The 22433-nt window shown below is 36.7% G+C and overlaps 6 protein-coding genes across 9 annotated transcripts; 2 read left to right on the forward strand and 4 right to left on the reverse strand.

Annotated features, from left to right (window-relative positions):
* Positions 1–5203: 5203 nt before the first annotated feature.
* On the reverse strand, positions 5204–9587 carry l(3)80Fg (dnaJ homolog subfamily C member 16 l(3)80Fg). 3 transcript variants are annotated; one of them, XM_011302496.1, is made up of 5 exons: positions 7049–9587; positions 6723–6936; positions 6486–6593; positions 6271–6402; positions 5204–6210 (listed from the first exon to the last, which is right to left on the reverse strand). In XM_011302496.1, the coding sequence occupies exons 1-4, from the start codon at positions 9268–9270 to the stop codon at positions 6277–6279; spliced, it is 2670 nt and encodes an 889-aa protein (XP_011300798.1). In that variant the 5' UTR covers positions 9271–9587; the 3' UTR covers positions 5204–6210; positions 6271–6276. The 3 variants fall into 3 exon arrangements, with proteins under 3 accessions (XP_011300798.1, XP_011300797.1, XP_011300799.1); XM_011302495.1 differs by having other exon boundaries at positions 5204–6402; XM_011302497.1 differs by lacking the exons at positions 5204–6210; positions 6271–6402 and having other exon boundaries at positions 6574–6665.
* A 706-nt stretch (positions 9588–10293) lies between these two features.
* On the reverse strand, positions 10294–11594 carry LOC105265149 (protein CutA homolog). Its single transcript, XM_011302498.1, has 5 exons — positions 11393–11594; positions 11227–11332; positions 10757–10806; positions 10652–10694; positions 10294–10582 (listed from the first exon to the last, which is right to left on the reverse strand). The coding sequence occupies exons 1-5, from the start codon at positions 11515–11517 to the stop codon at positions 10490–10492; spliced, it is 417 nt and encodes a 138-aa protein (XP_011300800.1). The 5' UTR covers positions 11518–11594; the 3' UTR covers positions 10294–10489.
* Positions 11595–12016: 422 nt separating this feature from the next.
* On the reverse strand, positions 12017–14340 carry LOC105265150 (odorant receptor Or2). Of its 2 annotated transcripts, XM_011302499.1 has the most exons (6): positions 14148–14340; positions 13629–13881; positions 13446–13558; positions 12609–12938; positions 12181–12456; positions 12017–12122 (listed from the first exon to the last, which is right to left on the reverse strand). In XM_011302499.1, exons 2-6 carry the CDS (start codon positions 13876–13878, stop codon positions 12063–12065), a joined length of 1029 nt encoding a protein of 342 aa, XP_011300801.1. In that variant the 5' UTR covers positions 13879–13881; positions 14148–14340; the 3' UTR covers positions 12017–12062. The 2 variants fall into 2 exon arrangements, with proteins under 2 accessions (XP_011300801.1, XP_011300802.1); XM_011302500.1 differs by lacking the exon at positions 13446–13558 and having other exon boundaries at positions 12609–12859.
* Positions 14341–15234: 894 nt separating this feature from the next.
* LOC105265151 (MICOS complex subunit Mic10) lies at positions 15235–16537 on the forward strand. Its single transcript, XM_011302501.1, has 4 exons — positions 15235–15341; positions 15463–15580; positions 15672–15719; positions 16238–16537. The coding sequence occupies exons 2-4, from the start codon at positions 15505–15507 to the stop codon at positions 16363–16365; spliced, it is 252 nt and encodes an 83-aa protein (XP_011300803.1). The 5' UTR covers positions 15235–15341; positions 15463–15504; the 3' UTR covers positions 16366–16537.
* Positions 16538–16628: 91 nt separating this feature from the next.
* LOC105265260 (carboxylesterase 1E) lies at positions 16629–19048 on the forward strand. The gene is given in 8 exon segments (XM_011302666.1): positions 16629–16881; positions 17394–17482; positions 17485–17641; positions 17688–17698; positions 17777–18147; positions 18328–18403; positions 18406–18630; positions 18633–19048. Coding segments are annotated over 8 exon segments (1395 nt in total). The 5' UTR covers positions 16629–16681; the 3' UTR covers positions 18899–19048.
* A 230-nt stretch (positions 19049–19278) lies between these two features.
* On the reverse strand, positions 19279–22297 carry LOC105265152 (proline-, glutamic acid- and leucine-rich protein 1). Its single transcript, XM_011302503.1, has 2 exons — positions 21868–22297; positions 19279–21798 (listed from the first exon to the last, which is right to left on the reverse strand). Exons 1-2 carry the CDS (start codon positions 21979–21981, stop codon positions 19468–19470), a joined length of 2445 nt encoding a protein of 814 aa, XP_011300805.1. The 5' UTR covers positions 21982–22297; the 3' UTR covers positions 19279–19467.
* Positions 22298–22433: the final 136 nt, after the last annotated feature.

Below are 22433 nucleotides of genomic sequence, written 5' to 3' on the forward strand. Positions count from 1 at the left end.
AAAAAATGAAGGGTTGAAGCTGGGATGAGTGTGGCAGAGTAAAATAGGGGGTTGATGGTGGAGTGAGTGGAAGGAAAAAACACGAGCCGAAGGCGAGTTTTACAATCCCACGAGTCGAAAAATATATTACGCACGCGTTTCATACAAAATTTTATGTCATTGCGCCCGCAATCTGCGATTTAACCGAGCGAAGCGAGGTTAGAATCGCGTGATTACGGGCACCGATGGCATAAAGGACGATTAGATGCGAACTCAAAGAATTGCGAAACGATTAATTCGAGATAAAGCGAGTAGAACCAAATTCTCTGAGAACCTGGTGAATGAATAGTTCCTCCATAAATGAGAAATAACTTGCTAAAATATAATTTCTAAAATAATTTTCTAAAAGTTTGAGTGCGTTACACCTGATATAAAGTCTAATCTTTAGTCTAGTCTAGTCTTTACTCTAGTCTAGTCTTTAGTCTAGTCTAGTCGTTAGTCTAGTCTAGTCTTTAGTCTAGTCTAATCTTTAACCTAGTCTAGTCTAATCTTTAACCTAGTCTAGTCTTTAGTCTAGTCTAGTCTAGTCTAGTTGCAACGTTGCAATACTGCACGGATTGACGCGCGTGAACAATTTTCAAGATAGCAATCAATGCAATCGCCAGCCGTACGATTTGAAATGCCTTTAATGTATTTTCTGGGAAAAAAAGGCCCCATTATTGAAATGATAATTATTGAAGCGATAATTAATTAGTCATGATTAGGACTATAATTTTTTGACAGCATTGACGGTTTTTCAAGGAAATTCCGAACTCTGGAGAGTAAAAGTACAATCGCAGAGATGAAAATTCGAATTTCACCAATAAAAATGTCGTATGTTGTTTGTTATAATTTATATTTTCTAGGTAACTGGAATTTCGGTACAATTTTTATTCAATAATTTCACTGTATAAAGTCATTAAGATAGTAATTGTCTAGACATTACAACTCTTTGGTAATATATACATAAAAAAACATTGAGGACAGTCAGGAGATGAGTGTCATTTTAACAGCTATTATGAATTATTTTATACCGTGCCACGTCTTTTATCCAAATATGTAATAATTCTTCATAATTTCTATTTTTATTGATCGATTTAGTCTTTACGAGAAATTTCGCTGCAGTGAATACTGGGTCTGGTGCAATATCCAATTTGTATAACAGTACTGCGAATATAGATTGTGAATAGCACCGTCTACACGCGTAATTCCTTAGATTCCATCATCTTATGATTTTTGATACTCTTCGTTGAACAATATCACTTGCATTTGTAGAAGGTATTTTAATTTATTTAAGAAATCCTTGCTAACAATTTGTTCCTCTAAAATAAGTGGTAAGTATTGTAACTACTGAAAATTTAAAAACTGGCCGAAGAAAAAATGAGGCATCAAGACAGTCTCGATTAATCTATTCAGCTTCTAATGATTTTCACTGCAATTCACGGGATAAAAGATTGTCGAGAAATATTCAACTCCTAGAAAATTACCCCTCACGCATGGAAATATTTAGTGTTTTTTCGAGTAATTCTATTAAGCTTTTATTATTTTTATACACTAATTCCATTGTATCCCCAATAAGTAGAAGTCAATAGATAGTAGCTTATCTGGATTGGGTTCTTCTCTTACAAGGAATACTAGGAAGGTGTATATGTTATAGCGGACTTAAAACTGAAGAACACGTAATTTTTTTTATCGTCTGAAACGCGGTTTTAAGGGAGGAAATCATGGTCAGAAGAAGCACTACCTTTGGGGACGATTTTCCAATTCCACCTATAAGAAGGGGATTTTTAGAAATATTTATCATGCGACTAAATAGTTCGTGAAAAATGATAAAAATCACAAACGATAGTTCCTCACCAGTTCAAACTTGGGCCATGATTACCCCTGGGAAAGAGTTAGTTCCTCACTGGATTCCTTCATTCCTTCACACACAACAAAAACGTATGACTCAGAATTTTATAAAACAAATTGCGTTGGGAAAAATGTGTAACACGTATTTTTAGTTTTTCCCTAGAACTAAAGTTTTATAGGGAGAAAAAAATAACTTCTCAGAAACATCACCCGTCACAGTAGTGAATTTATTCAATTCATCAAGTTGATAAATACCAGGGGAGGAATTTTGAGAGTCCGAATCGATACTCGTTTTGGGGATAAATTACTCCTACGAATTTTTTTTAAATATTGTTCTAATTTTCATAAAACCAATAGCATTTGAAAGAACATGAAAAAATGCAGAAAAATATTTTTTATTTTTCCCGGACTTGAAATATTTGAGGGCGCCAATATGTCAAGATTTCTCGGAGAAGTATGGATCGTTAAAACGATCTCGTATTTATTATAGAAGTCCATCGCATTCGTGTCAATAGAACCTTCTTTTCAACAAACAATATATACATATATTTTATAACGGATTCTAATCTGTACAGGAGTGGAATTCATTTTAAAAAATTAGGCAGACAGAGACTTTCTGCACCACGAGTATCTAACTATTGCAACATTAGCACACCCGTCATTGTGAATTAAAAGAATGCCCAAACGGAAAATGAACAAGATATCAAATCGCTCTGGCTTTCGAACAATGTAGCCAATGTAGAACCGAACATAACAAAATAGATTCTCATACCTCGGTAACGATAATTGCTTATGGACTAAAGTTTACAATTTGATTATATTATTTCGGGCATGTAAATTGCCGTCATGATTCAAGAGAACCACCGTGTCTGAAAAATGACGGACATAATTTTTTGAAATTTTAAAACTGTAAACATAAAGAGGCTGAACTTTTTCGGTAGTTCCTTATCGAATCAGCATAGTTAATCTTTTTTTTCGAGTTGCTTTATTCCAAGTTGCCTGTGCTACCACTCGAGACCAATGTCCACTCCATGAATCGATTAACAGGAGACTGTTTGGTCCCACGTTTGGAAAGAATATCTCTTCTGACCAAATTTTGAAGTGATCTAGAATAATTCCGATAGAATTAACATTGCAATCAGTAGAAATGAATTCTGCATTTTTCTATGTGCACCCAAACGAAAGTCTGAATCATACTTTTTTTTTTAAGGAATTAACTCTTTACTGACGTAATTCGCCCCCCCCCCCATCTCAATCACCAGATGAGTTATTAATTGTGATTGTGATCATTTCTCACGAACCATTAATTCGCATTTTGGAACCCCCCTTCCATAGATGTAATTGAAAAATGGTCCCCAACGGCCGCCTGATAAAAAAATACGTGTTCTTTAGACTTAAATCGTCTATAACATATATGAGTTTCATCGAAATAGGAGTAAGGAACACCTCCCTAGTGTTCCTTGTTAGTATCTTTTAAATTAAAATTATTTATATTTATGGAGAAAAATTCGAGATTGGTTCCTGTCTGAATTTTTTGAGTTTTTCATTTAATTTTCTGGGACGTATTATTTTCTCACTTCAAAAGGGGCATAAGTTCAACTTAAATATTAGCTTATAATTTGTGGAATTGCACAGCTTTACCATGTCGAAATTTCCTGTTTATGTTATCTTGTGTTCAATTAATGTCCAGAACAGAAGGGCCTTAAATATTAGAAGTTAAGAATGCGATTTGTCTGAAAAGTAGTTGATCAAAAATCTGAAAAACTTCTTTTTCCGTACAGCTTTTCACAATTTCTCCTCTGAGAATTGATACTACATACCTCCCAAACTCGAAAACTGGAAAATCACTACAGAAAAGTAATATCCGGACTGTTGGAATGGGGTTTTTTACTTTGTGGAATTTGACGAGCCGAGCCGAAGGCAAGAAACTTCATCCCAAGAGTTCGGAAATATGCGATTTTCTCGGTAAATTGAGTCCTTTGACAGTAGTTAAAGGCAATCGAGTAATTTGCGTAGATATTTTATGACTCTGATTAATTGAAAGTACAACAATGATAAATTGTGTTCAACGAGGAGAAATTCTTCTCATTAAGGTTCGGATGAACTATCGATGGAAGGTGATCTTTTGTTTCAGTTCTATCTGGTTAGCCTAAAATAAATCAAAATTTGAAATCAAATCTGTGTTGCAGGCACCACTCGAATAGTTATAGAAAGATAATGAAAAAAAAAGAAAAATTCTTGAATTAAAAAACGAATTTACCAAGATTACAACAAAATAATGAAAAATACACAGCTTACCATTACTCTTCATTGGATTGAGTGACAGCTAGACGCAATAGTAAGCTGCGTATTTTTTATTATTCTTCTTATAAACCTAAATGCTTCTCAATCAACATCGCGATTAACCATCCCAGTGAGTCCTGCACCATAAAGGGTCCGGCCGGATAGACATGGATCTGCCCCTAACGAATTTCAAGGAGTCAATTTTTTGACATATTTATAACCCAAACCGATAATTCTGGAGAAAATTTCAGATCTTTATCTTGATTCCTTGATTTTTATTAATTAAAAACCGTTTTTTTTTTCAATTTCATTTTTTCCCCATTCTAAAAATGGTTCTAAAAATCTGGAAAAAACCGAAAAAATTAAAAAGTAAAAAATAATTTGTTCATATTTTTTCCTTGGTAAATTCTATTTTGTATGACTTAATTTTTCCTTTTGTAATTAATTTTGATATATGCAGATTTGTCTACTACTCTGAGGAAATTTCCAATTATTGTACTATCAACACCTTTAAAATTAAGAGAAAAAAAGTTTCAATGTGTTGCCTGCAACACATTTGAAAAAAATTAAAACTGCAAATTTTTACCTTTTTTTGTCAAGAAAAAATACCAGCAGAGATCATTCCTAGAGGTTAATTAACTAGTAATTATAACTATGTACAGATATAAAATATAAGTAATATACATAGCCATAGTTAATTAAGCTGGAGGAGTGATATCGGCAGGTATTTTTAATAAAAAACGTAAAAATTTGCAGTTTTAATTTTTTTTTCATGTGTTGCAGATAAAACGTCGTGATTTTTTGTTCCTCAATTTGAAAAGAGTTAAGAGATCAATCATCTCAAATTTCCTCAGAGTAGCAGAAAAAGCTATACACATCAAAATTAATAGAAAAAATGAAAAGATTAAATGATACAAATTAGAATTTAACCAGAAAGAAATGTGGAAAAATAATTTTCTACAAGTTTGAACCGTTTTCGATTTTTTAGAATTTTTCCCGATTTTTAAAAAGATTTTTGGAATGAGAAACAAAATAAAATTGAAACAATTCGTTTTTTAATGAATGAAAATCAGGGAACCAAGATAAAGATCTGAAATTTTCCAGACAATTATCTTTTTTGGTCATAAACATGTCCGAAAAGTGGCGCTATCGAATTCGTTGGGGGCAGAATCACTCTGCCTATCCGGCTAGAGCCTTCGATCCCAAATTTTAATATATTTTAGGCTAACAAGATAGAATATGCACAAAAGATCGCGTTCGACAGATGCTCCATGCGGGCCTTAATGAAATAAACTTGTGTCTACGCAATTTCTTCAAATTTACCACCAAATAATTGAATGAACGATTGAAAAATTCATTTCCTTTCATTCCACACAGCAAAAAATTCAACTCCGTCTCTCGGACATTCATATTCATACTGAAACACATTATACGCATTGACATCGTCGTACATAGATAAATACAATGAAACAATGACACATTCAATCCTCCAAAATTCACAACTCTCAATCGTAAATCAGCATACAAATAATCGAGTTTCTGCTTAAGAGAAGCATGGTGCTACATTGAAGGAACACATTTATTGACTAGACTTGTATTAATTACAGAGAAAGAAGACAAAATGAGCATTAAAAAACCAAAGAGTAAAGTTCTATTGTTTCAATGTAATTAGCGAATAATATCTCCGAATCACCGGAATTAGATAAATTCGCTATCTCTATTAGACTCAGGCATAATGGACTTGTATCAAAATAATAAATCACCTGACTGAGATGGAATGAACGTCAAGTCATTTCCAAAAACCGAACTGATTGCTGTTGTACGTTGGTATCAGTCAAGGTTGTCTCCACACCTTCGGCAGAACTTCATCATTATTGACGATATAACATAAATAATGATATCTATACAGATTCGTGGGAAATTATAACACTTTATGAACTGCAATGTTTACCCCTCAGTGATGCAGTAATGATGTCTGTATGACGGACTTCAAACTTATTTTTATTGGTATCAACAAGTCTCCATATTGCTTCACTTCAATGACTAGATTCAAGACACCTGTATACAGTTTCATTACAGTTAAAAGGCATTTTATACGTTAGCAAACGTACAACAAACCTCGTCTTATTTGGCAGTGAAATCCGGCCAATAATTGATGTAATAACGTTGAGTTGAGCCTTCGAATAATCTATCCAGCCAGTTCGGTAGACGATCTAGAAGTCTGTCTTGGTACAAAACACTGTTGTCCATCTGAAAAATCAAAGACATTACGTATTGAAACATCTGATATGGAAGCTGATTTCCTTTACAGTGTAACTGATATTTATTTGTACCTCGTCTTGTGACATTTCGGAGTCGCTAGAGCTATCGAATCCTATAAAGGCACCAGCTTCAGCATCGTCATTTCGGCGGCTCAAATGCTTCGTCATTCTTTCCATTCGCTAACCAATTCAAGAAAACGTGAATTATTCAGATGACAATCAAGGAAATTGAAACAGGATAATTCATGACCTCTGAAAACCATCGGGGATTAAATATTTAGATGTAAAGTCCCTCTATTTTTTATTTACCTTCGCTCCTTTCCCCTTACTACACTCTGGGTGTTTTGCATGGTACATACAAAAATACTTCCGATGTCCATTCAATGCCAAAACTGTGCCAACACAATTTTTTGGATTTATGTTCAATTCTTTGGGTTCCTGGAGACTCAAAGACAGGATTTTCTTGTACCAATCGAGTCCTCGTTCCAGAGACAGATGTCCAAACATCAGTGTCTTATTTTTTCTGTCCACAAAAATAAAAATAAAACATGATAGTAAACTGTAAATTCAAATCATCTCACATTATCTTTTCTCTTTTCGATGAAAAACCTCAATAGAATATATAAAAAAACTACCTGTAAGGCCAGACAGCTTTATGAAACGCTGGCAGTAGCTTGAGCCTGCTCTGAGCATCGACAATCAGAATAATAGTCCTACACCCAGGTTTCAAGAGCCTCACGAGTCCATTATACTTTTCAGCCCTCATCTCATAGAGTCGCAACTGCGGCTGGCTCGAGATGCCTTTAGAATTTTCCTTATTGAATTGTCGCATCTTGCTCTGAACGCTGAGTTCCTCCAGCTTCACCAAATAAGACACGCCATAGCCAGCAGCTCCAATGAACAACAGAGAAGCGATAACAGACGCAAGAGGCAGAAGCTGTTCCTTCGTTAAGTTATCAGAGATGTAATCAACGGCAAGTAGTGCCCTGCCAATGAGTTTATCAACAGTACCCTGGGCATGTTCATCGGCAAGTTCATCGACTCTGGCAGCATATGGAAGGGCCTCAGTGGTCCTTAGAAGACGTTGTATTGTCTGCTCGAGACTTCTCCTCGTCTCATTCCATTTATTCTCGTCCTCAGTTGCATCGATCCAGCCATTTTGCAGCCACTCGTACTTCAGATGATTAGCGTCTCTTCTCCAGATGATGACGATGTGCATAAGAGGTTCCAGAGGACTGCCCTCACCCGCACAGAGGGCAGACACAAATTGTGGCTGTGACTCTTTGTAAACATACGTGTATCTCACACGTTCTGGACTGTAAGGAGATTCCAGTGCTGCCTGCCTAAACCTCTGTCTAGCCAAATCATGTCCAGGACTATTCTGGGATATGAGAACAGCGCACAATCGTTTCTGAGGTCTTAGCCACTCTGGTGGGCACACAGAATCCAGTATCGCCTGATTCGATAACCTAGGCAGCACCAGGAATTTATTATTCGATATAACATTGTGCATCGTCTCACTGGAGATGTCCTTCATGCTAACTGATGCCATGGGCTTTTCAGAGTTTTCATTGAACAGTAATAATGTATTCAAATCACCAGAAATCTTATATCTCGACGTGATTTCCTCAGTCTCTGGTTTTCCCACTTGAACAAAACCAAATGCCACTCGGTCCCTGTGATGGAATGCCACCAGGAGATATCGTAGTCTCTGTGAGTCCTTCTTCTCGAATATCAGGGCTCTGATTCTGTTGTCCCTCCAGCCCGACAAAAATCCATCAACGTTGTCCTTAGTTATCTTGGGAATCAACTTGTAAGGGAATTTGCTCCGAACGAATTCCACGATTTTTGGGACATTGAAGAGGGACTCCTTATAGATGCTTGTGCGACCGTCCATTGTCAGGGCTAGACAGGGAATCGAGTGAATTCCAATTCGTCTTTTAAATGCCGGCTCTCTCTCACCATGAACTGTTGCCAATGTCACACCCAAAGGCTCTAATTCGTCTATCAATCGACGCCACGTTGGCTCGATCTGAATACAAGTGAAACACCACTCTGAGTAGAAAAAAAGTAAATAAGGAGTGCGGAGACTTTTTGGCAGAATCATATGTTCGTACATTCTGTATGTCACACTCATCTTGTGGTAGAAAGAAATATCTCGACTCTGGTAATTAAATTTGAAATTTCCAGCAAATAACTCTTCCAGAGGATCAGGCATCTGAAAATGACTGTTTTCACTTCTGAATCTGGAGGTTCCCTCCTCAGTTATTCCACGGTTATCGAAATTCCTTCGTCTTTCTGGGTCTGACAGAAGCTCATATGCCTTTGTTATCTCCACAAATTTATCTTCGGCATCGGGATGATCAGTTTTGTCAGGATGCCACTCCTTCACGAGATTCTTGTACGCTTTTTTTATGTCCTGGAGGGTCGAACGCCTGTGAATTCCCAGGATCTCGTAGGGGTTCCTCAAGGGCTGCGTTGCACTTGTCACTGGGGTCAATTGAATAATTAGGATTATCGTTGGAATTATCAAGCATAACCTCATAATTGGTACAATATGTCCTGTGACGTTCGACCTCTTGAGTAGTATTATTAGTAATAAGTTTTTTAAAAAATTCATCAACAACATTAACTTTGATGTTAGTTTAAATATAAAATTCCTCCCCTCGTGATGATTTTTTAGGAAAGTTTCAGTTTCAGACGAAGGGTAAGCTGAGACACTGTTTACAGATGCACTCGTGTATTTATTTTGTGCCAAATTACTGGTACATAGACGGTCAAAGCCGTCAGGATTATCAGCGGATAGATACTGGATGACATTATCCTGGTAAACGGATCTCCAGGATTTATTCATCATTGGTTTCAGCTATTGATCGTCAGTTTTCCCCCGGATTGACTCTTTCATCATCACGTTTGGGTTAAGTATTGTTCAGTCACCAGCAGCGTACCAAAATAGAATGGGACTGACACTGTGTAATAATGGAGATTTTTCTGAGATTCGTGTTTATTAGCTGTGCGTACGACGATTTTTCAATGGTGGCATGAATGTCTCTTATGTGACTCTTGTCACCACAATTTCACACATTTTCGACGGTTCAGTAAGAAACGCGATGGGAAAAATCAATTCGATTGGAATAACTGTTAGTCATTAGCATTTCCCACTCACTGACTGCGGGGGACCATCGTTCGTATTATCGAAGCTATATATGTATACAGCATTCATAGATTGCCAGCGCCATAGCGTCAGAATAAAACCTTCAACATTATATATATATATATAAATATATAAGTATAAAGTATAAAGGTTTTTTTTATACATCAGTTGGTATACTTGTGAATAAGGTAGGGCACGAGGGCGAGTGTCGTGCGCTTCGATAAGGCAGGGCGCGAGACCAAGGGCGTCGATAAAGACGGTGTTGGGGACTCGGAGGACGGGCCACCCAGGCCACCAAAGGCCCCCGTGCACTTAGCCCTAAGGGTGTAATAATTAGGAAAACTATCTTATGTATTCGATTATACATCGTTAGTACATGATTATACTAGATTTTTTTTTGTTTATACATTCACTCATTAATTATACATAATTATCCTATTTTTACCATGATGCTGGCCGGAATAAAATGAAAAATTGCTCAATGGGTTAAGTAAATTGTCAATGCGATAGAAAATTGTTCGTACATCATGAATTACATATTTTCTTCGTCTGTACATTCCTTATTAATTGATAACTCTCCCCCCCCCCCCGCACAGCTGCGCGTGTGCAAAGAAACCACAAATTACATCGATCACGTCCTACAGCTAAGTTCCGGGGTTTTTCAGTCTGAAAATTGACGGATTGGTAGCAGCTAGAAATGCTATATTTTCAAATAATTTACTCGGATTCAGTGGGAGAATTATTTATTAATTATTCACTTATGTGGTAAACTATGGATATGGGGGAAAAATATCAAGAGTTCTTTGCAGCGGAGTAAATACCTCAAGAGAAATGTTTTCTGATAAAATCAATAGTTTCGGATTAATCAATATGCAATAAAATGAAAAAAATTGACGTATCGCGTGCTGTTAATTTAGTTACTTCATTTAATTTGAATGTTTTTTCCGGGATTTTTACTGCTCTGGGGTACAATTTCGCCAATCCATTTCAGATATTCTTCATTTCCGTTGTCTATCTGAAAAAATTGAAAAATTTAGATGAATAATTGTAAAAAAATCAAAATAGTGAGTCTTTTTTCGCTTACCGGAAGAGATATGACTTCACAGAGTTCGTATGGATGATTTTCTCTGCAAAAAAATTGATTCATTATTTCGTGCGAACGTGTGAATTTCCATTGATTAACACGTACTTCACATATTTCGTTAAATTTCCTACAGTTTCCGTCCTCGTCTTGATCATCTGTAAAATATATTTTTAATGTTTAAATTAATATTACATTTTCACTGACTTAACCTGATTACTTTTTATTGTATTTCGATGAAATGAAAAATGCAATAACACAAGTTTATAGCGCATCATTCTTCTGTATAATTTATCTACGCTACAAGGCCAGAAAATTACGAATTTGTCACTGAGCCTGTACAAACCTCACTTAGTTGGGCCTCGTGACGAAAAATAATTTATGTCAAAAGACTTGAAAGTAATTTTCCTGACAAATTGCAATTACAATGGGTGCCTTTTGCACACATTATGATTAAATTTGTCAGAGAAAAACTTTTCAGGCCTGACGACATAATTTACTATTTGAATCGAATTTCGTTTGTTAAAACCTGCCGAACAATTTGATTTCTTTGATACGAAAAAAAAATCTTAACGTACGAGAAGCAGCTCATTCTCTTCATTTACTTCGCCCTTCCACTCATAGACAGACTTTACTTGAGGGATGATGTTGACACAAGCAGCAAGTTGACTCTTCACAATACCGCTGAAATAGAAAGAATATCTCATTGTTTATTAGTAAAGGTTAATTAATCGTTGTACATACTGCGCCAATTTTTTCGCGATCTCGTCACTGGGAACTGTCACATAGGCCACAGAATAAATATTGGAAAACGAACACATTGCTTTCTGTGCCTTAAGCCCAAATTGACGAAAAGAAAATAGAGTCATCAAAGATAATCGAAATAACACTTTTCCGTGCGTGCCATTTGTTGGCTGGAGGCTAAAAACAGATGAGATATAACAGAACAATTCCTCATCTGTTGGCAGCGAATGACGCGCGAAGATTCAAAATAAAACGTGTAGTTGAAATTTACTCCTGTCTTTACATGCATATAGTTTTGGTGATTAATTAGCAATTGCGATTCTACAAATATGTGACTCGTAGATAGTATGAAAACCGTCAGGGACAAAAAAATGAAAAATTTCACTGCCAGCCTTATAGGGTATATATCTATGACGTTTGAGGGGAGGAAAGAAACTTGTTTGAAAAATCGAATATTTCCATCAGCCAATCTCCCCTCTGTGGAATAGTGAAATCTTTAAAAGTGTCAAACAAAGACAAATGAAAAATAAATTTCATATCTGAACTCGAACTATTACAAATGTTCCATTCACGAACATCAAAGAAAAATGGTAAAACAAGATTGAATCAACAAATTACTAGTTAACTCAGTTGTTTATTGAATTTCTACTCTTATCAGTGCTGTCTACTTCTACTGCTGCATGGATCTCTGCCTGATCAAAGTTAAATACGAGAGAGCCGTAGAGAGTACCTGAAGCAGAAGAATTAAGTTATTGTCATAATTGATTTTTTGGGGGAATTTAACTCACCGATTTCAATGTATTCAGTGTCACCGGAAAGAATCCAGCTCCTGTGAGATAACAGGGACGTTGAGACCTCAGCATAATTATGATAAAGTCTTTCCGCAACATCCGTCCCAATTTGCTACAGTCAGTAGCATACCAATCTGAATTGTAAGGCCCTGCACTGACATCAACACTTGCCAGTGAAACATTGTTGCAAGTAAATGCAAAAGAAAGTAGTTGGCTCAGACATGTAGAGACAAAACCCGTGAATTTTATGCGTCTGAGGACAGTATTCCCTGGCTTTAATTGAAGAAAAGAAATTGAACAAACCATTGGCATAAGACACTAAAGTTTCAATTTTCAGATAGATCTCCGAACTATAATTTGGAGAATCCGTAAAAATTGCAACTCTTTCTCGATCAGGAGCTAGAATTTTTCATCCGCCTGCGTACCATAATCAATTGATAACCGATGAGGCAAATAATGATACTGTAGATGAGAACCGAAGCTAGATTCATCAGAGTATAAACACTCTCCACCTGTTCCACAACACGAATCAGAAACTGGTGCTGCCTGACACATCCCTTGAACTCACTAAATACGAGATTCAAGTCATTCCGGTTTCTATCATGATTCCCCTTTGAACCATTGACTTCTCTGTTGTATAAAGCGGTTAATCGATTCCTGAGAATTGTAAAATGACCTGCAATAAAAATATTCGCGATCGCGAGATAATTATCGAAGCAGCAGTACAAAATGCACACGTGGTAAGTCATCGCCGACTGCAACAAAATCATTAATCACAAAAAAATCATTAGAATGCTTGCGCCGATGGAAATATCACAATAATATCACAAAAGCGTAACGTCCTAGGAAAAATATTGTAAAATATCATTTGATAATGAAATTCATGGTGTTATTATTCTTAAGGAGTTATTACCGATGCTTTCTCATTTTTCATGTTTTTGATAAAATTTTATGGATTTTTGGAAAAGTTTACTGAGAACGTGCAGAACTCTAGCACGATGATGAAATACCGTGAGACATTGAGTAATAATAAAACTTTAAAACGCTATATTTTTTAACATCAATTTTATCAACAATTTCCCAGAAAATTTGAAAAATGAGAACATATATATCCTTAATAATAATAACTACGAAATTTGTGATTGCAACAGGAACATTTCATGATAAAATGAAAATTTCCCTCTTTCTATCGGAAAAAAAGCTTTGTCATATCATGTCGATTTTCCGTCAGCGTAAAACTCATTATTAATAAAAAAAAACACCTGAATGAAGAATAGAATTTCAAAAAATGGGGTTTCATAAACAGGTACTTCTAGCCAGACGTCAAATGGAAATACCCGATCCTTCGGATCTGTACTATTATTTAGTAGATTGACTATAAAAAATACCTCACGATATTTTGAGTTGTCAATGAAAAAAGTTAATTCTTGGGAAAGTGCACTCACTAATTATGGGCTCGGTAATGTATACCCAACCAGTGATTTGGGCAAAGATGGCAAAAAAAATGACGCAGAACTTTGCCTGTTTTTCGCACTGCTTTAACACTGGTGCTTCATCTCCGGTTGCGTCTGGTCTCCAAAGTGAATCACATGAGAGTTGAAGAAGTTTAACGTAATCGTCCCTTCGAATCATGAAGGTAACAAATTTTGCTGTGACGATTGCATTCGTGAAGGCATTTATCAGTGTATAAACCATATTCTAGAAGAAAATCGCTATTTATCTAGACGTCAATGAAAAGCCTGGAGAAAGTTATCAGAAAATCGATGTAATTGAGAAGCGACATGTATTAGACCCTTTTCACTCAACTTCAAGGAGCAGTAATTTTTTCATCCAAAGAAGGATTTTATTCAATGAAGATCAAAATATCCACCATGAAGTGGATATTTAATGAAATAGCCAACTATAACCTGGCTCCTCAATTAATTCCTCGCGGTGGAAAAAATTCAATTATTACGAATAATTACTTGAAAAGATCCCCAACAGAAATACAAGTTCACGCTAGCGACAATTTGAGAGACCGTCAACAGGAGAAACGAACATAATAGACATAAATTCAGTTTTATTCTGTCCCTGGAAGTCTCTGCAATTCCAAAACCGACAATAAAAAGAAAGAAATATGTCAGTTTGATAGGTATAGCTTTTGTGGCAGACTGAACAGTCGACTCCATGGCTCCAACAGAAACTGACGAAGGGAAAACCCTCCCTCAGGGAAAATAGTTAATGACAGCTAGGTAGAAGAACACTCCTACTGAATTTTTTAATAAACACTTGGTCTAGGTTCGTGTCTGTCAATCATCACAATTTCTTCCAAAGTGGCACTCCCCGATTTATGAATACATATTTAATTCTCGACTTCGTTTTGGAAAATTAAACATTTGTCCATCCCAATGCAGCATTTTTTACTTACCAATTGTTCTCCCTTAAATTATCTAGGATTTACTGAAAAACAATTTATCGTGAGAGAATTTTCTTGCAGACTTTATGGCAACGGTGACAAAATGATTGACAGCTAAGTACGGTTGCGAAATCTATTTTTCTTCACACCTCATGAAAATTGCAGGGGACAACTGATCCCTTCTATTCAACTTCTCATTCTGTCGCGTGAACAAAGAATTGTTTTTTTTTTCAAGGTGAATTTTCAGTGGCATGGAGAGCCAGCAGTTTATCCAGTATTAAGTAGTGAAGGGAATTCAGTAGCCAAGTGCCAAGAAAAATTTATTCTTAAAGCCATCATATAAATCATCTGAAAATCGTGCAACTTACTCAATCGTCAATTCAGGAATTTCTACCAGAAAATTTGACGCATAATTATATGACATGAAGAAACATATGCGAAATTTTTTTAATTTTGACTCAATGTAATTTATTAATATGAAAAACAAATAACAATTATCATTTTCCCTTATATATTCATGTATCTATTTATGAGATTAATAGATACTGATTTTTTACTCTCCGCTCTATTTAAAATAATGAAATCCGCCGTGTGTGAATCTCCAGTGTACTACATCTGCGATGATTTAAATCTCAGTAATTTTCTTGTTTCTCGGGTCATTACAAAAAATCGTGGCCGTAGCGTTCACAACTAAAATATGGCGGCAAATACCCGCCAAAAAATGAAACTATTTTATTCCGTGGCCGAACGACATTTCACACAGGTAATCTGACATTAATCTTTCTGAATCCATAAAGTCTTCGTTCGATTGGAGAACACAAAAAATAATAAATTATTTTGACAATTAACCTCAACCCACCCCTGAACTCATTGATCGCATTCAGAAACGTGTGACGTAACGCAAATTTGTCCATTTTTCGATAAAAATGGCTGGCACTTTGGCTGAGGATGAAATTGGCCGAAAATGGGACCGCTGTTTTGCAGATGCTGTTATTAAATTGGGTAACCATCACCTCCAATTGCTTCTCAATTAAACTAAATATCGGTGGTCTTAATTCATTAAAATATCCATTTATGTTTTGACATTGACTAGGCGGTGGTATTGTCATCGGCTCTGTTGTCTCCCTGCTCTTTTTCAGAAGTGAGTACCTAATTACTTTTATTATACTTCCATCTAATTTTTTTCCACCAGGATAACAAATTTATTTGTTAGTTCAATCTTCAATCGTCTGATGGTTTGATATCAGCAGTTTGGCCGAGGTTATTCCATAACCTCTAACATGTCATCAATCAGAAATTAAAATAGTTGTGAATATTCATAAATTTAGATTCAGTTTTCAAGTGATAATGAAGAAAAATTATCCAAATCAACGGTTTATAAAAGTTGGAAAGTTATTGAGGACTCAGAAACCGAGAAAAGTATAACTACAGTTGATTTTACTCCGCGCTTCAAAGAGAAACCAAATTTGTTGGTTTCCTTTTCAAAGTATGTGATTATAATTTTTTCCAATGATTTAATTATAAAAAATCGGTTAGAAACTACAAGATAGAAAGGCGTGCCTTTGCTATCTTAAATAAGAAATTGAATATTCTTGCTTCTTCTATTAATTGATTAATGAATTATTCGGTGCTTACAATTTCTGTGCATTTTCTTTACAGAGAGATGGCCGATTGTGACAGGGGCAGGCTTTGGCCTCGGTATGGCGTATTCAAACTGTGAAAAAGACATAAACTCATCGATTAGCCAATACAAACCCAAAGGACGTAAATGCGATGACGCCACATAAGATAATAATGCTCCCCTTTTAACAAATAAAATTCAAAATCACGAAAATGTCTAGGCAGTGCTACAGAACATGCATTAATCCAATTTCAGAAGTTCTGCCAGTTTAGTTAAATTTGTAACAATTATAAATAGCATAAGATCATTGCTGTACGAATAAAAATCCATACAGTGTATATATTTATTACTATCATTATACTGTAAATGAAATTGGAATGATTGAGAATAAAAATGGAATTTATTCGTGCTAGAGTATCTTCCGGTCTTATCAAAATGTCCAATGTCCAGCGATTTTCCGAAGAGGGTTTAATATTTGAATTATGAATCTCGTGCCGGCAACATGTTTCCTAGCTCTCATTTTTGTATTCATCGTAATAGATCTCTCTGACTGTTCAGTTAGAGTCCAGAGAATCGTCGGAGGAATTGCTGCGGCTAAACCTCCCGAAGATGATCCCGTTGTTTTTGTCGATCGAGGTGATCGAAATGCAAGAGTTTACGGCTCTCGTGATTCCGGAAAAGGGTTTTAAGTCGTTAGGGGCATTCGATTTGGCGAACCACCAGTTGGCCGGAGTCGATTGCAAGTATGTGTTGATAATTATTCAATTTTCGGTGGTCTTGGATCTTTACGAGAATTACTTGAGAGATTATTGCTATGTTATTTGATGTTTAGAACAAAAATCACATCGTAATTTTCATGGCTTTATCGTTTTTAGGGATTTAGTCACCTTTACTCACTATTAACGAAATTTGAATCACAAATGCTCTAAATTTTACACAAACTGTTAAAAAATTGGGAATATTAATTTTTTTTCAGCAACGAAATTCCCAATATCTCTTCGTCTCTCTACATCCCGTTTGTTTCTCTCAAAATAACTTCAGTATTATTTTTCACATCCTGTTAATTTGATTGCAATTAGCGCTGCAAATAATATCCATTTTTAATTCCATGTTATCCCCAGAAGAACCTGAAAAATGATTGTAATTATCACATGTCACCATCGTTTTATTTCATCTGCAGAATTAGAGACCTAGAGCTTTACAGTGGAAGGACGAATTGAACGCAACAGCCTGGAGTTCCCCGTGCCCCCAGCTGCAGAGAGGAAAAATCGTTGGCTCCGAGGATTCTTATTCCTCGATGTCTTTACGCCAGCGCTGCCAGACTCTGGAGATGGCTACCCAGTGCTCATATGGATCTATGGAGGAGGATTTAGAGTTGACTCAGCTTCTCAATACCAAACAAGGAATTTAATCAAGAAAAATATGGTAGTCGTTTCCATTCAGTATTGACTCTGGTCCTAATTCTGCTGTGACGCTTTCTCTATCAAGTTTAACGAAAAGTGAGAATTATTTAATAACATGAACGCCCTCCACCAAAAAAGTTATGAAAATATGAAATTAATTTAATACTTTCGCAGTTCATGTATTTGATTTTTTCCTTTCAGATTATTTTAGTGGAGTGATTGCCATGTCGGGAACAGTTTTGTCGAATTTCGCATTCGACAGAGATCCCATACAATCCACAAAGTTCACAGCGTCTTCTCACGGATGTCCTGGTGACAACGTAAAGGAGATGGTACAGTGTCGGCAGGAATTGCCAATGGAAAGGTTCATCACTGTTGATTCAAGATTATCAGAGATTTTACTGGTGACTCACGGCTTTATTTCAGAAATATCCACGTTTTTAGCAGCTAGACCTGTAGTCGAAAGAAGTGACGATGGAAGAAATTCTGTCAAAATTCTATTCCATAAATCAAATCCAATACAGCAGAAACAATTGGAAATCAATCGATTTTAACAGAAAAACATTCAAATATAAAAATTATAATGTATTTTCCGTATCGCATATCCACTGGAATTTCTAATGTTTCAATAGAAATTTAAGTCAGGCAAAACGACCCATTTTTCAATTGATTATTTCCACAGATAAAAGTACTAAACTTCCAAATCATTTGTCATTAATTTTTAGTTAAGGGCTCTACCTAATTCTAATTCTATGGCTGACAAACCCGAAAACTTGTTGAGACTTGGTGGTCTTCCAAAAATTTCCTTCTTACTGGAGTCGTAAAGGACGAAACCGGAGGTTCAATTTCTGGTGGCTACAGGAACGAAATGAAGAACAAATTAAAAACAATCCCAAATTTTCTAAACAAAAAATTAGTACCTTCTCTCCAGAGGACGATTCCATTCTTCGGTAACGGTTCCAGGCAGTTTATTCCCCATGCGTTTGACAAATACTTGAATATTTCGCCAACTACAAATCTGGGAGAGAGCATGAAAAAGTGGCAGAAGCACTGACTGGCGCGATATTCAATGCCCCTGCACTCCTGACACTCACCTACTGGAGCAAAAGGGTCAATACTTATTTCTACCGTTTCGATTACAACAGCAAATACTTTCATGGAAAGGGTTTTCTGGCAGGACTGCCCTTAGTGGATGCCAACGATCTATCAGGAACGACATTCATATTCCCTCAGAACGATATATTTGGGGGACACAAATTCCATCTATCCCATTCTCAAAGGAAGAACTACAAGTGACTGAGACATTCACCGATCTCATTTCACAATTCGCTACAACGGGAAAGTTTGAAGGGGTCACACCACGTGAAACCATTCCGTCATTCTCCAGTGAAGATAATTCCTTCATCAGCATAAACGATAAGGTAAAGCTCATGAAGAACTTCCGACTTTGGGAAATGGGGTTATGGAATGGGGCTGTGGAGAAATTCATGTCACCAGCTTGTGATACCCTCAGGGTTACGGCTGAAACTATCGAAAAAGTGGAAAAGGAAACGAAAAAAATTGTTGATACCATTGGGAAACCAATTAATAAATTGGGAACTATAGGAGGGAAGATTATTCCTGAGATAATTCCAACTGTGAATGTTCCAAAAGCCCCAAAAATTTTTAGTTTGTGGTTTTTATCATCATTTCATTTTTTTTCTATCGTAAAAAATACAAAATAAACATGAATTAGAATTCCCTAAAGGAATTGGATCCGTAAAATGCCATTTTCTTTTTCTTGCAACGAAATGCGAGAGAAAATGGTAACGATTAGAAAATTACAAATTACATAAAAAAAATTCATTCACCTGCAGAAACTGTAACTATTCTTTTATTTGATCGCAGAACATACTAAGAATGACCTCATCATCATCAGATCCGTCATCCCTCCTCGGATCCTTGAACTCATCTTCGAGAATACTGATTTCCTTGAAAACACTGATCTCCTTGATGATCTCAACAGGTTGATCAGAGCTCATGGAGCTGTTGGCAGAAACCCTCTGAGCTTCTTTAATAGTGAAATAAGCAGTCTGGCCTCTAGCACTATCATAGCTATTCTGAGCACATTTCTCAGGCAATTCCTGGGGAATTTCCTCGATCGAGGGAGTCTTAAGTGGTACGTAATTGGGTGGTGGAAGGCAGATGTCCTCGATTATCTGGATTTTTCTCTGCTTCCTGGGAGGCTCCTTTGCCTGCTCAATAACCTCCACATCATCATCCCCCAGCCCCTTAATCATTTCTGCTTCATTCCATTCAGGCCTCTCATCCCTCAAGCCTCTCTCCATTCCATTGATCTCTTTTCCCTCAAAATTATTTTCCTCTGCTTTCCCAGAAGAATCATTCAGAGCCTTGATCCAATCCTTGAAACCATCGATCTTCGTCACAATATTTGGTTTCCTGCCAACAGCGTCACCATTTTTCTCCCTAACGAAGCATTCGGAATTTTCAGCATTTTTGTCCTGACTCTGTCCTATACAAGAATCCAGAGTGGCTGCACTAGGGTGCACGATCTTCTCTACTTCAGCAAGAGCAACTTTGGCTTCAGCCACGATTTCGTTATCCTCATCATTAATCGCCATTTGAAAAATCTCTACTGAGTACTGAGTGGGCGGTGCAGTCAAGGGATTAGGATTCATCTGAATAGCCCTGAGAGTTTTCAATAAATTCAATCTACATTTATAATCCTTCGAGTAAAGGCTCTGATCATCTCTTCCGAGATAAAAATTCATGAGGAGATTCACGACTAGTTTCTGCAGAACCCGGTGCACCACGGATCCCAGCACAACACCTGAATTGTATAAAATATTCTGCACAACAGTGAGAGCCTCTCTACAGAGACCAGCATTAACCACGGGATTCCTCTCAATCTTCTGTTCACAGTCTTCTGCGCCTAGAGCTGTACTGTACTCGTATTGACTGTTCTTCAATTTCTTGAAAGCCTTTTTCGACATATTCTGAGTATTCTGGATCGTCAGGAGCACCTGGTCCTTCTCAGGTGTCACATCTTCAAGGATATCAGCCAAAATATCACTTGCAATCATGTCAACACCTGAAAGAGTCCCGAGGCAATTAAGCCACAGGGATAAACTTCTGTATGTATTGATCCTAATATTCGTGAAGGGCCTGCAGCCACTGATGGTCACCTCCTCAATTTTTCTAGTCCACTTCAAGGTCTGTCGGTACAACTGGAGAATCGTTACTGCGAAAGGCACGAGTTCCCTGTGAAAACCGCAGATAAAGGCATTCAATACGTTCAATAAACCCATGTGGATCATCGGGAGAATCACATACAGAATCTGATTCTTGTACGAGTCCTCCCTCTGGAGATTTTCTGGAGTTACAGCCAGTCCTCGGCAGACAAGTTTTATTATTGTGCTGCAGGAGACTGAATTTTTTCCAGAACAGCCACGAAGAATAGTAGCCAAATAAACACACAAATTCTGAAATCTTCGTTCCACCTTGTTGTAATACTCTATCACGTCCTCTTGAGGGATGCAGGACAGATTGAGGGATTCCCCAATCTCCACAGTATCGAGCTCGAGGATTCCAGTGAATAAATCATCCATTATCAAGTGGAGATCGTTGCAAATCAGAATTTGGTAATAAACACCACTCGTGTAATGAGCAAATTTTACTGGCGGCTTGAAGGATCGTTCTATGGCTTTTGATAGAAGTGCAAAACAATTAGCAGCAGCTTGAACCAGATATCTGGACTTATTATCGATCTGGGAAATCAAGAGACTGCGGATCGAGGACTGATGACGCTCGCAGGACTCGCGATAGTGAAAAAGAAGTGTTGCTATTACAAAAAATATACCACCTGTTCTTTTCTCATCATTCATATTCACGATTAATCCCACCAGATTTTTTACGCTCTGCATAGAAATCTGCTTATGGAGTTCTGGAATCTCTTTACAGGAGATTACTAGCTTCGAGAGGATTTTGCAGGATAGATCTACGTCTTTGGGAGGACTCTGAGCATTTTCGAGTAGTTTTGTGGCTTTTCCCATCCACAGGAAGGAGAATTTTGCTAATTGCTCTCTCGAACATCGTGGAAGAACCCTCAGGAGAATTTTTAATCCCTCTGAGCGGGTTGCCGAGTGATTCAAGCGAGTGTTGATGACCGTTATTATTGAGCTCTGTAGGATGAGGGCCTAGAGATAATTTTGAATGAGTTTATTTTGAGGTCTCGAGGAAGTTTGAGGTTAGAGAGGTTAACTTACTTCTTCGGAGCTCAGGGGAAGATCAGAATTGTCTGATAAGAGGTTTTCGATTAATTCTGTACTCTGCCCATAATTTTGCTCCACCGATTTGAAGATGTTAAATATTTTTGGCATTCTTATGAGTTTTCAGGTTGCGATTCACGTGTTTGTGTTTTTCGGTGTCAGCGGGCTGATTTTCACATGGTTTTCAAAATTAAAGATCACGTGGACAAAACAGTCGCCTCGGTATTGGTGTAGAGACACGCGGAAGGTATGAATGAAGTTGAATGAAGATTTTGGTCCGTTTGAGCTTTAAAGATTTGGATTTATAAATATTTTTTTTTAATTTCCCTGCATTTTAAAATTGTAAAATTGTCTTGAGATTTCTTAAACTGAAATTTAGTGAATGATCTGGAGCGGTAGATTTATGTTTCCATTAAGAACTGTTTAGAGAAGGAAATGTGCAATAATTAACAATACAAAAAATTCAGTAATCATTTATTTTTCATTAATATAATCCAAGAGCTCTTCTTTAATACTCCATTATTCCATAATCCCTTTCTCTTCTTCGGTGAAAGGAATTAATT

This window comes from Fopius arisanus, unplaced genomic scaffold (genome assembly GCF_000806365.1).
Source record: "Fopius arisanus strain USDA-PBARC FA_bdor unplaced genomic scaffold, ASM80636v1 scaffold00028, whole genome shotgun sequence".
Classification (NCBI taxonomy): Eukaryota; Metazoa; Arthropoda; class Insecta; order Hymenoptera; family Braconidae; genus Fopius; species Fopius arisanus.

What these genes read in the sequence shown, in the direction of transcription:
- LOC105265149 (XM_011302498.1), bottom strand. Translation starts at nt 11,517, where the DNA reads ATGACTCTATTTTCTTTTCGTCAATTTGGGCTTAAGGCACAGAAAGCA. An exon ending in AAGAGAATGAGCTGCTTCTC is followed by an intron (nt 10,807 to 11,226) that starts GTACGTTAAGAT and finishes TATATTTTACAG; the next exon opens with ATGATCAAGACGAGGACGGA. An exon ending in GTGAAGTCATATCTCTTCCG is followed by an intron (nt 10,583 to 10,651) that starts GTAAGCGAAAAA and finishes CAATTTTTTCAG; the next exon opens with ATAGACAACGGAAATGAAGA.
- LOC105265150 (XM_011302499.1), bottom strand. Translation starts at nt 13,878, where the DNA reads ATGGTTTATACACTGATAAATGCCTTCACGAATGCAATCGTCACAGCA. An exon ending in CATTACCGAGCCCATAATTA is followed by an intron (nt 13,559 to 13,628) that starts GTGAGTGCACTT and finishes TATTTTTTATAG; the next exon opens with TCAATCTACTAAATAATAGT. An exon ending in AAATTCTATTCTTCATTCAG is followed by an intron (nt 12,939 to 13,445) that starts GTGTTTTTTTTT and finishes ATTTTGTTGCAG; the next exon opens with TCGGCGATGACTTACCACGT.
- LOC105265151 (XM_011302501.1), top strand. Translation starts at nt 15,505, where the DNA reads ATGGCTGGCACTTTGGCTGAGGATGAAATTGGCCGAAAATGGGACCGC. An exon ending in AGATGCTGTTATTAAATTGG is followed by an intron (nt 15,581 to 15,671) that starts GTAACCATCACC and finishes GACATTGACTAG; the next exon opens with GCGGTGGTATTGTCATCGGC. An exon ending in CTCCCTGCTCTTTTTCAGAA is followed by an intron (nt 15,720 to 16,237) that starts GTGAGTACCTAA and finishes TTTTCTTTACAG; the next exon opens with AGAGATGGCCGATTGTGACA.
- LOC105265152 (XM_011302503.1), bottom strand. Translation starts at nt 21,981, where the DNA reads ATGCCAAAAATATTTAACATCTTCAAATCGGTGGAGCAAAATTATGGG. An exon ending in TTCCCCTGAGCTCCGAAGAA is followed by an intron (nt 21,799 to 21,867) that starts GTAAGTTAACCT and finishes AATTATCTCTAG; the next exon opens with GCCCTCATCCTACAGAGCTC.